General features: G+C 41.6%; 1 protein-coding gene and 1 long non-coding RNA gene across 3 annotated transcripts in view; one reads left to right on the forward strand and one right to left on the reverse strand.

Moving 5' to 3' along the window:
* Positions 1 to 13,010, forward strand: part of LOC141047050 (uncharacterized) — a 206,405-nt gene that overhangs the window by 186,507 nt on the left and 6,888 nt on the right. The window lies entirely within an intron of this gene.
* The window catches only part of LOC141047049 (uncharacterized), a 71,598-nt gene that overhangs the window by 3,673 nt on the left and 54,915 nt on the right, over positions 1 to 13,010 (reverse strand). For both annotated transcript variants that reach the window (XM_073541979.1, XM_073541978.1), the window contains exons 2-6: positions 9,084 to 9,232; positions 8,775 to 8,954; positions 8,567 to 8,690; positions 8,386 to 8,483; positions 8,097 to 8,187 (exon numbers count right to left, since the gene is read on the reverse strand). In XM_073541979.1, the coding sequence (XP_073398080.1) occupies positions 8,097 to 8,187; positions 8,386 to 8,483; positions 8,567 to 8,690; positions 8,775 to 8,954; positions 9,084 to 9,161 (571 nt within the window). In that variant the 5' untranslated portion in view covers positions 9,162 to 9,232. The remainder of the gene's footprint in view (positions 1 to 8,096; positions 8,188 to 8,385; positions 8,484 to 8,566; positions 8,691 to 8,774; positions 8,955 to 9,083; positions 9,233 to 13,010) is intronic.

The following is a 13,010-nucleotide window of genomic DNA, read 5'->3' on the forward strand; positions in this document are numbered from 1 at the left end:
CTGTTTTAAATTGGGGGTGGTCCTGTTACTGTGCAGAGTGATACTATGTTGCCTTTTTTTCTTCATTTGGTGTATTGTGGAAGTTGGGAAAAAAATAAGTAATGTGTTCTGCAAACGGTGCTCTAGATAACTGTGTAATTCCATGCAGAGACGAGCCCTGGCTGGAAGAAGTGACGTCGATCTTATCTATGTGCATTTTTTCTACTAGACAGCCAACCCCTCCATGGTCTGGTAGGTGTGGGGTGGTTGTTTTTATCAGTAGTCTGCACCTGAGCTGCCCCTTGTCTTTATTAGTGGAGGCCTGCTGCATCCTGCTATATGTGCATTTGTCATCAGACAGGGTTTTGGAAAGGCCATATCTTGTGGTATGAGTTTTTTTGAATTTTTTTCTATGTTAGCTGTGTACAATGTCACCAGTGATCATTGTATTACCTTTACACTGACATTGCATACTAAGTACAGATCTCCTGTGTACGATATCACATATGGTGATATTAGTATTGTGTTTTTTTTATTACTGATCAGTATTGTAGTATTCAGTCACAAAGTGGTGGTAATAGGTTGTCCGTCCATGGTGTGGTAGTATTTGTTCATTGTATGTGGTATTATTGGTCACCATGTGGTGGTAATATGTGGTCTAGTCATGGTGTGGCGGTATTTATCCGTTGTATGATATTATTCGGTCACTGTGGTTTTAATATGTGGTCTGGACATGGTGTGGCGGTATTTGTACTTTGTATGTGGTATTATAGGTCACTATGTGTTGGCAATATGTTGTCTGGTTATTTGTCCCTTGTGTGTGATATTATTGGTCATTTTAAATTTTAAAACTATACCTAAACTGTATTGCATATTTTAACTAATGTTTAATAGGTTAGAGTAGAGTAGGGCCCAGCCAAAATAGTCTACCATGTCGTGGTGGCAGCTTAAAAAATCTTTTGGCCAAAACAAAGGCTGCTGGATCGGTGAGGCTGTGGACAGTTCGAGGGGTGGAGGCAGGGCTGAGTCTCAAGGGGGCCCCAAAAATGTTGCCAATATGGGGCCCCGAAATTCCTAGTGGCAGCCCTGTACACGCATTAACATCTTTATTTGTGTGGTGGTATTTTGACATATTTATTTCACAAGTAAACTCCTACTTTTGTGAAATTAAGGACACCCTCTCGCAGTGGGGTTTTACTTCTAGCATTAGTATTGTTGTATACTTACTGCAAAATCCTGCAGGAGGACACCTATTACCTATTTCCTATTTCTCAGCGCTGTTTGGAATATACACTTGTCCTTTTTCAAAATTATTTGACAAGAGGTGGTTACTGTTACCCAAACTTAGCAGCCAGAAACTCAGGAGTGTGTCAAGCGCCAGTGGGCTGTATATATTTTAACTCCTGGAGCTTTTTTCAATTTTTCGCTTTCCGTTCCCCTTCTTTCCAGAGCCATAACTTTTTATTTTTCCGTCAATATGGCTATGTGAGGAATTATTTTTTGCGGGACAAGTTGTACTTTTGAACGACACCATTGGTTTTACCATGTCGTGTACTCGAAAACGGGAAAAAAAATTCCAAGTGCACTGAAGTTGCAAAAAAAAGTGCAATCCCAAAGTGCAATCCCACACTTGTCTTTTGCTTGGCTTTTTTGCTAGGTTCACTAAATGGTAAAACCAACCTGCCATTATGATTCTCCAGGTCATTACGAGTTCATAGACACCAACATGTCTAGGTTATCTTTTATCTAAGTGATGAAAAAAATTCCAAAGTTTGCTAAAAAAATTGCGCAATTTTCTAAGACCCGTAGCGTCTCAATATTTCATGATCTGGGGTCGGGTGAGGGCTTATTTTTTGCTCACTGGGCTGATGTTTTTAATTATGCTATTTTTGTGCAAATATGTTCTTTTGATCGCCCGTTATTACATTTTAATGCAATGTTGCAGCGACCAAAAAAAACGTAATTCTGGCGTTTTGATTTTTTTTTTTGCTACGTCATTTAACGATCAGGTTAATCCTTTTTTTATTGATAGATCAGGTGATTCTGAAGGCGGTGATACCAAATATGTGTACGTGTGATTTTTTTTTTATTGTTTTATTTTGATTGGGGAGAAAGGGGTTGATATTAACTTTTAGTTTTTTTTTATTTTTAAAACACTTTTTTTTTTTTTTTTTTTTTTTTTTTTTTTTAACTTTTGGCATGCTTCAATAGCCTCCATGGGAGACTAGAAGCATGCAACACTTGATCGGCTCTGCTACATATGGGCGATGAGCAGATCGCCTATATGTAGTAGATTTACTGCATTGCAGTGAGCGCCGACCACCGGGCCTGCGATGCACTCACTTCCAGCCCGGCGGCCGGAAGTGCTAGCTAAATGTCCGCTGTCACCTTTGACAGTGGGATTTAACTAGTTAAAAGGCGCTAGCGGATCGAGATTCCACTCACGCCTATTGCGGGCACATGTCAGCTGTTTATAACAGCTGACATGTCGCGTCTTTCAGGTGTATTCACCGCTGGAGCCAACCTCAAAGCAGGGGATACGTACCGATGACGTACTATTCCATCATCGGTAAGGAAGGGGTTAATAAATTAAAAAAAATCTATGAAAATGAAGAAATGAAAGTCAGACATTGATTTTCAACCATGCTTCCACATAATTTTTTAAATAATAAAATTCATGAAATAGGCCTGGACAGAAATGATGGTTCTTTAACTTAATATTTTGTTGCACAACCTTTTGAGGCAATCACTTCAATCAAATGATTCCTGTAACTGTCAATGAGACTTCTACACCTTTCGACAGGTATTTTGGCCCATTCCTCAAGAGCAAACTGCTCCAGTTGCCTCATGTTTGAAAGTTGCCTTTTCCAGACCGCATGTTTCAGCTCTTTACACTTGTGCTCATTAGGATTTAGGTCAGGGCTCATAGAAGGCCACTTCAGAATAGTCCAATAAAATGGACACTGTACCAATGTTTTCCTCTTAGCCATTCAACAGATTCTAGACACCCTGTGCCAGATGCAGCAAAGCAGCCCCAGAACATAACAGAGCCTCCTCCATGTTTCACAGTAGGGGCAGTGTTCTTGATATGCTTCATTTTTCCGATTGTGAATATAGATGATATAAAAATTGAACTTTTTGGCAAGGCCCATCAGCTCTGTCCATAGGACATTCTCCCAGAAGCTTTTTGGCTTGTCAACATGTAGCTTGGTGAATTCCAGTCTGGCTTTTTTATGATTTTTTTTCAATAATGGTGTCCTCCATGGTCGTCTCCATGAAGTCCACTTTGGCTCATTCAATGACGGATGGTGCGATCGGACACTGATATTCCTTGAGCTTGAAGTTCACCTTTAATCTGGTTAGAAGTTTTTCTGGGCTCTTTTGTTACCATTCGTATTATCCGTCTCTTTGATTTGTCATCAATTTTCCTCCTGCGGCCACGTCTAGGGAGGTTGGCTACAGTCCCATGAAGCTTAAATTTCTGAATAATATGTGCAATTGTAGTCACAGGAACATCAAGCTGCTTGGAGATGGTCTTATTACCTTTACCTTTTAACATTTTTGTCTATTTCTTTCTAATCTCCTGAGACAACTCTTTCCTTCACTTCCTCTTATCCATGTTGAGTGTGATACACACCATGTCACTAGACAGCACAGTGAGGATCTGTAGCCTCTATACAGGCCACTCACTGATTCCAAGATTGTAGACACCTGTGATGCTAATTAGTGGACACAACTTGATTTAACATGTCCCTTTTGTCACATTATTTTCAGGGGTACCATCATTTCTGTCCAGGCCTATTTCATGAGTTTTAGGTTTTTAAAAATTCTGTGGAAGCATGGTTGAGAAGCATTGTCTGACTTTCATTAGTTCATTTTCATAGATTTTTAGTTTATTACTTTTGTCAGATTCAAGTTATTTCTGTGACCATTGTGGGTTTTTCTGTCACTAATCAAGGGGTACCAACAATTTTGACCATTTGTGTATAGATGATAACCCTCAGTGAATTAATTTATAAAATTGAATCACTTTATGGGTATTTTAACTATTCTGGTTTTCTGTCATTTAGTTATATTAGGGCTTCTGCATATGGTGAGTCCAATCTCATCTGTGATCTGTTCCTGCTGTCCAGCTGGAGTAATCTGCTCCCTACTTCAGCCAATTGGAAAGTACCACACCCTACTAAAGCTCAAACCATATGGCCAGAATCTGCCAGAAATAGAGTTGTTCTCCGCTGTTTCAAACCAATGTGCTCAGCTCACGGCTTGTGTATTGGTTTCCTGTTGTGACCGTGGCCCATTTACTGACTACTCGTGTCTTCAGATTCTGTCCTTCTGGCTCTGACCCAGCTACCTGACTAATCTTCTTGCCATCTAACACCACAGAATAGCAGGTATAACCATGGTCCGAGCTTAGGGGTCTCAGTGTAAGTTCCAGATCTATGTAAGGGTGTTAAAGGGCGATGAGCAAGGCAATCCCTGGGATATGTAGAGTAGAGAAGATAGACCCAAGCATGTTCATGGTGGATGTCTTTTGAGCTGCCAGGTGACCCAATACATTGTGTCTGCAAACTATTCCAGCTAGATCTGCATTCAAATATCTAAATGGTGCTCCTTCCCTTCTGAACACTGCAATTGTGCCCAGGCAGTAGTATACAATCGTATGGAGGGTATTGTGCGAAGTTAGAAAATAATCTGTAAGGCTGGTTTCACACTTGCGTTTTTTTTTGCGGGATTTTAGCGCTAAAAAACGCATGCGATTTTTTTTTCCTATACTTTGCATGGGATGCGCTTATGTGCGCATACACATGCGTTTGTATGCGTTTTTCCGCGCATGCTTTTTTTGCGGTATGCGCTCGGGCGCACAAAATGCATCCTGTTGCATTTTTTGAGCGTCCGACTTGCCTCAAAAAAACGCATGCGCACGCAATGCGTTTTTTTACAGCAAGACACCCATTATAAGTCTATGGGTGCGCATATGTGCGCATTGGCATGCTTATGTATGCGTTTTTTTGCGCATGCGTTTTTTTTTACCATTAGTTGGACAATGGAATTTAGGGGTTTGGGTTAGAGTTAGGGTTAGTTAAGGGGGTTTAGGGCTAGGGTTAGGGTTAGCTAGGGTTTAGGGTTAGGGTCAGGGTTAGGGTCAGGGTTAGTAAAGTCATGGTTTGGGTTAGTGTGAGGGGCCACCTAATGTTGGAAAAAAACGCAAACGCGGTAAAAACGCACTAAAAACGCATACAAACGCATAAAAACGCTGCGTTTTTTTCATGCATGCTCATAAAAATGCTTGAAAAAAACGCAGCATTTGTATGCTTTTGTATGCGTTTTTTCTATGTGTTTTTTTGCGCTAAAAACGCGCTGGAAAAAAAAGCAAGTGTGAAATTAGCCTCAGATCCATTTGTTTTCCATTATCCTTTGTGAATAATTCCAAAGTTATCACAACATAAAGTGACACATGTCCGATTTTAAAAATGGGTCCTGATTAGGAACACAAAACTGGCTGCGGGAAGTGGTTAAATCAGAGTATTTTAGAGACTAACTACTGTAATCAAAAACTGTGAGTATAGACAATAACACATCTACTGAAATGATCAAACCCAACAGTTTTCATCAGTAATAAATGAGTAACTAGTGGTGAAACCTCTCTGGGGTAATTAGCGTATGGGGCTCGGTGACTTCACAATCTAAACTATCGTAAGGTCCAATATTTTCTGTTGAGTTTCATAAGAAATATTATACATTTAAAGAGAACTGTGTATAATAGTGCAGAGCGGAGATCTCTTAAAGTGAACCTGTCAGCAGGATTGTGCACAGTAACCTACAGACACTGTCAGGTCGGCGCCGTTATACTGATTACATTGATACCTGGTGATGAAATCCGTCTTGTGGTTGTTGTTTAATCTTTATTTGTACTTTTCAGTTAATGAGATTCTCATGCTCCGGGGCAGGGCTATGAGCAGTCTGTGGGCGGAGCTTTATGTGGTGCTCTGATTACATATGCATCTGTAGTGGCTTATGACAGGTCACTGATCCCTCAGTGACCTGCCCCTCATTTTTACATAATGCATATAATAGTGTTGATATTATTGTTGTTAATGACTATAATATTGTGGCTATTGTGAGGCTCACAAAATTTTTTTTACATCTAGCAAAATGTCACTAGCGATGGCGGCGCCTGTGCAGTAGCATCTATAAGTATGAGAAAGATGCACTGGACAGGTGCCGTCAGTGTCATTTTGCTGGATGTAATTTTTTTCTAAGCCTCACAATAGACACAATATTATAGGCATTATCAACAATAATATCAACACTATTATATGCATTATGTAAAATAGGGGGCAGGTCGCTGAGGGATCAGTAACCTGTCATAAGCCAATACAGATGAATATGTAATCAGAGCACCACATAAAGCCCCGCCCACAGTCCGCCCCAAAGCACGAGAATCTCACTAACTGAAAGCTACAAATAAAGATTAAACAACAACCACAAGACGGATTTCATCACCAGGTATCATTATAATCAGTATAACGGCGCCGACCTGACAGTGTCTGTAGGTTAGGCCTGTTTCACACATCAGTCTTTTCTGTCAGTCTAAATCTGCCAAAATAGCAGAAAACGGATCTGCAGGCAGACTGACAGAAACGGGGGTCAGCAGATCGGCGGATGTACGGATCCACCGATGTTACAAATTTAAAGGAAAAAGAAAAAAATAAATAAAAAATTAATACCGGCGGATGTAGTGAGCGGGCATCTGCGGTGAGCGATCATCTCGCGGGATGTGGGTGAGAGCATGGAGATCGCGCGATGTGAGAAATGGGGCCGGAGATCGCGCGATGAGAGAGAGAGATTTTCATCCAGCAGCCAGACAGAATTGCGGGTTAAAACAGAAAATAGCGGATCCGGAGAGAGAAAAAACGTTGCAGGGTCCGTCCGGTCAGGTCAGCGGACGCCAAAATATTGGCGGATCTGAAAATATGTGGATGCTACGTACGGCCATCAGTGAAAATCTGCCGATAATGAAAGTCAATGGGGGAAAAAACGGATCCGCAAAGAAAAAATGACGGATCCGTTTTTTTTCCCAAAATGGCGGATTTTGACTGATGGTGACAAACGGATGTGTGAAACAGGCCTTACTGTGCACAATCCTGCTGACCGGTTCCCTTTAAATTTAGATCTTAGGCATTTGTAAGAGGCGATGGAGAGATTTTTTTAAGACTATCAGGGAGTTACAGACTCACATAAGTGACGCAGGATAATCCCACCACAATCAAACCATCATAGAGAATGAACAGGTAAAAAAAAAACATTTTATTCTATTCAATTTACATCCCCAACAACAACAACATATGTTTGAGGGGAGAACTCCAATACTAAACCGGAGTTGCACTCATTTATGGTGGACCATTGGAGCTACTATGAGTCCTGACCAGAAGAGTAGAGAAAGTATTAGTGCTCCCCATTTCAGGAGAGGTTGTGCAGTAATCTGAATTGAAAACACAATGGAATTTATGACTTGGAGTGAATCCATGAAACCAGGGCTCGAGCCATGCCAACACATCTCCTGCAGGGGTGAATAAATGTATATTACAGCCATCAGCCACGCACAGCTTAGAGATATATCATGGCTCAGGTGTAATGGTTTTCTGTAGTTTACCACAGTTAGCTTTAATACAAATTGAAAAGTTAGAAAAAAGGGAAACTCTGTTGTTATTGTAGAGAAATTCACACTTGGCCTCACTGCACATTTAATGATGTTGATCATAAAAGCAAAGTTTGGCCAGAAAGACTGGACCTGGTCTTGTAGGGACCATATGAGACATTCAGCAGCACAGAAGGGAGAGAAGGTAGATTCATCCAATAAGAGATCAGGGATCTAGTAAGCCAACAGCATCATTACCCTCTGCTTTCTCTTACAGGTGGTAAGTTCTATAGAGAAGGGCTTTCAATGCCCAAATTCATTTGAACAGTTTTGGGTGAAGGAGAATGTTGTGGTCAGGAGGCAAAATGGTGATCACACAATTGTGATACGGCCAGACTACATGACCGATAAAGCAGCCACAGCCGGTGACTGAGAAGAATCTGTGACTTCTCTACATTTAATGGTTACTACTCACCTGGGTAGTCATATGTAGGAATCTCCTCTTTAGACCGCTCACCACCCCTCACATATGTCTCTGTAGTATTAATATGGGTCAGATCTTCACCCTGAAACAAATAATGTAAAAGTCACAGACAGATGGAGAAGTCTCATCTATGATCAGCTCTAATCCTGCCATCTCCACCGTTCTTATTACACAAGTACAAAACATATAATACTGGTCGGTAAAAAAAGACTGAGCACAAGACCTTCACAGCCATCTACACATCATAGGGGAGATCTCATGACACCTTCTCTCCATCTACCTGATGATCCTGAGGGGCATTGGAATCTTCTTGTTTACGGTCCTGTGGAAGAAGAGGATTAGGACATCTCTCTGGTGTTGTCCTCTTACTGGATAGATCTGGAGGAAACACATACAGGGACTGAATTCATTTCTTACGTACTGATAATTCTAGGCCGTGTGTATTTAGTCCTGTCTATTACCTGGTGATGTGAGGGGCTGGGGAACCTCCATCATGATGTCCTTGTACAGGTCTTTTTGTCTTTCTAAATACTCCCACTCCTCCATGGAGAAATAGACAGCGACATCCTGACACCTTATAGGAACCTGACACATACAATGATACCGTCATCCCCCCCGATCCCTTCATAGCATTACTGTATAATGTCCCAGCATTCCTAGCAGTGTCACCTCTCCCGTCAGCAGCTCAATCATCTTGTAGGTGAGTTCTAGGATCTTCTGGTCTTTGATGTCCTCATGTATCAGGGAGTGAGGTGGAGGCCCCAACATTGGGCTCAGGGTTCTTCCCCATCCCTCGGACACAGGGTCCTGACAGCGCCCACTAGAGGTCTTCTTCACTACTGTGTAATCCTGGTTATGGAGAGACACAATAATAAATCTCACTACAGACATTTCCAGAGTCCTCACCTCTCCAGTTCTGTCCATCTGTTATTCCCATAGATAAGAATGAAGTAATGTGACGTCATCAGAATCTCTCACCTCTCCAGTAAGCCGGAAGAGGATCTCTAGGGTGAGGTGTAATATCCTCTCCGCCATCTTGTCTCTGTCCATATCCATCCTTCAGGGTAAATCAGGAAAATTCTCTTTTGTAGAAGTTCTTCACTGAGAGGATCCGATATTGTAGAGACCTGAATGAGAAGATGAGACGATGTAACATCATAAAAATCCTGTGTAATAATACAATTACTGGAGACAATAAGGGAAACATATGAGGAGATTTATTATTTTACAGTATTTAGTTTTCTTCTTTACATCTACTAATAAAACCTATATATTTAGGCCACAGACAACAAGCAGTTTCTTCCTTGGAGTCGGCAGCTGAATACGTTCCTCATAGACTCATCTTCCATAACGCTAATTCTCGTCTCATTTCCCGACACTGGAATCGGCATTAGCAATACTGCAGGAGATATTCATTACACGGGACAGGAGGAATAACTACTTCATGATGAGGACGACATCTTCATCTTCTACTACGGCTCCAGAAACATATTTGGCCAGAGTCCGTCACTGACTCCATCCCCACCGGCCGTCTATATGAAGGTTTCCCGTCTTCCCTGCACAGTAATCTTCTATCATGTTAGATCTCAGCTCTGATTCACACACAGAAGTCTGAGGCTTTTAGAAAAGCTTTTTTTATTTGCACAAACAATGTGGACAGAAATGATCTGATCCCAAAGTCTCCATGTACAGTGATTTATGGAGTTTATTTCTGGCCTTAGGCTTTCCTATATTACATGAAAAAACACCAGAAAAAAAAGCAGATATTAAAATGTTTCAAATGAAACTTGGCACCGACAATTCTTGCAAAGATAAAAAAAAAACATAAAAAAGCAGAAGGCACATTTTATTATTTTTGAACAAGTGAAACATTTTTTTTTAGAAATGAACTATTTTGGGCTCCAGAACATAGATGTACATTGCAGGGACGGCACAGGTGCGGCTGCAACAAAAACCCTGGCAGTTTAACCACTTGCTGCCATCAAAAGCAAACATGGCGTCTAAGAAGGTGTGACAGAGTTCGGCTGAATGCCCCTCGCCCCCAAATACTCGATAGTATGGGGCGGCCTAGATACTGCGATACTTACATGCCTAATAATGGTGTCTGGGCTGCAATGTACGAAGATCTATTAGGCTGTGCCAGAGGCAGTGTCCAATAAGTTACCTTTTAACGCTTCCATAATAATAATAATCTTTATATAGCACCAACATATTCCGCAGCGCTTTACAGTTTAACAGTTTTAAAACACAAGTCATAAGTAACAACGTTAACAATACAATAATTAAAGCAAAATAAGACGCCCCTGCTTGTGAGAGCTTACAATCTACAATGAGGTGGGGGAGATACAAAGTACAGGTGTGTAATTACAATGGTGTATTTATAATGATGGTCCAGCCATCTTGAGGGAGTGAGGGATGGATGGAGATAGTGAATGGGCTACACATGCACACTTACACTTAAAATGACTTTGATTAGTGAACGTGATAGGCCGCTCTGAACAAATGTGTTTTGAGGGAGCGCCTGAAACTAATCAAATTGTGGATAGTCCTAATTTCTTGGGTTAGAGCATTCCAGAGGATTGGCACAACGCAGGAGAAGTCTTGAAGTTGGGAGTGGGAGGTGCAGATTAGGGCAGAGGTTAGTCGAAAGTTGTTTGCAGAGTGCAGCGGTTGGTTAGGCCAAAAGACAGAAATGAGGGAGGAGATGTAAGGGGGTGCAGCACTATGGAGAGCTTTGTGGGTGAGAACAAGTACTTTAACCCCTTACCTACAATGGACGTAATATTCCGTCCATATGATCCTGGACCTAACTACCATGGACGGAATATTACGTCCCAGCGATCAGCGGCGCCCACGTGGTGAGCGCCGCTGATCGCGGCCGGGTGTCAGCTGATTATCACAGCTGACACCCGGCACAATATGTCAGGGGCGGTCACGGACCGCCCCCGACACGTTAACCCCTTGTACACCGCGATCAAATGTGATCGCGGTGTACCGGGGGTTAAAGGGAAGCATCGGCAGGGAGGGGGCTCCCTCCGTGCTTCCCTGAGCCCCCCCACGGCAGCGCAATGTGCAGCGCTGCTGCGGGGGTCTCTTTCCCTACAGGCCCCCGGATCCAAGATGGAGACGGGGGCCTTCGGGGGCCTGTAGGGAGCTGACTTCCTCACTGCCTGCAAAGCGCAGGCATGAGGAAGTCTGCAGAACTGCCTGTCACAGTGATCTGTGATGTGACAGATCAGCGATCTGTCACAGGACAGTGATGTCCCACCTGGGACAAGGTAATAAAGTAAAAAAAAAAAAGTGTTAAAACTAATTAAAAAAAAAATCGCTAAATAAATTAGTAAAAAAAAAAAAATATTCCCCAATAAATCCATTTTTTCAAAATAAAAAAAAAAAAATAATAAAAGTACACATATTTGGTATCGCCGCGTCCGTAGCGACCCGCCCTATAAAACTGTCCCATTAGTTAACCCCTTTAGCGAACCCCTTAAAAAATAAAAAAAACAAAAAAAAATAATGATTTATTATCATACCACCGAACAAAAAGTGCAATAACGCGCGATCAAAAAGACGCATATAAATATCCATGGTACCGCTGAAAACGTCATCTTGTCCCGCAAAAAACGAGCCGCCATACAGCGTCATCTGCAAAAAAATAAAAAAAGTTATAGCTCGCAGAATAAAGAGATACAAAAATAATTATTTTTTATATAAAATTGTTTTCATTGCAAAAAACCGACAAAACATAAAAAAACGACCTAAATGAGGTATGGCTGTAACCGTACCGACCCAAAGAATAAAACCGCTTTATCAATTTTACCACACGCGGAACGGTGTAAACGCACCCCCCCAAAAGAAATTCATGAAACGCTGGTTTTTGTTCATTCTGCGTCCCAAAAATCGGAATAAAAAGCGATCAAAAAATGTCACGTGCCCGAAAATGGTACCAATGAAAACGTCAACTCGTCCCGCAAAAAATAAGACCTCACATGACTCGGTGGGTCAAAATACGGAAAAATTATAGCTCACAATATGTGGTGATGCAAAAACTATTTTTACAATAAAAAGCGTCTTTTAGCGTGTGACAGCCGCCAAACATAAAAACCGCCATAAATAGTAAATCAAACCCCCCGTTATCACCCCCTTAGTTAGGGAAAAATAATAAAACTAAAAGAAAATGTATTTATTTCCATTTTCCCATTAGGGTTAGGGCTAGGGGTGTGTTGGGGTTAGGGTTGGAGTTATAATTGGGGGGTTTCCACTGTTTGGGCACATCAGGTGCTCTCCAAATGCAACATGGCGTCTGATCTCAATTCCAGCCAATTCTGCGTTGAAAAAGTCAAATGGTGCTCCTTCCCTTCCAAGCTCTGCCATGCGCCCAAACAGTGTTTTACCCCCATATATGGGGTATCAGCCTACTCAGGACAAATTACAAAACAACTTTTGGGGTCCAATTTCTCCTGTTACCCTTAGGAAAATAAAAAATTGGGGGCAAAAATATCATTTTTGTGGAAAAAAATGATTTTTTTATTTTCACGCCCAGGCGTTATAAACTTCTGTGAAGCACTTGGGGGTTCAAAGTGCTCACCACACATCTAGATAAGTTCCGTGGGGGGTCTATTGTTCAAAATGGGATCACTTGTAGGGAGTTTCAATAGTTTAGGTACATCAGGGGCTCTCCAAACGCACATGACACCCGCAGACCAATTCATCAAAGTCTGCATTCCAAAACGTCACTACTTCCCTTCCGAGCCCCGACGTGTGCCCATACAGTAGTTTTCTCCCACATATGAGGTATCAGCGTACTCAGGACAAATTGGACAACAACTTTTGTGGACCAATTTCTCCTGTTACCCTTGAGAAAATAAAAAAAAATGGGGACTAAAAGATGATGTTTGTGGAAAA

The sequence above is a fragment of the Dendrobates tinctorius genome, unplaced genomic scaffold (genome assembly GCF_039654945.1).
Source record: "Dendrobates tinctorius isolate UK_male_01 unplaced genomic scaffold, ASM3965494v1 ptg000126l, whole genome shotgun sequence".
NCBI lineage: Eukaryota > Metazoa > Chordata > Amphibia > Anura > Dendrobatidae > Dendrobates > Dendrobates tinctorius.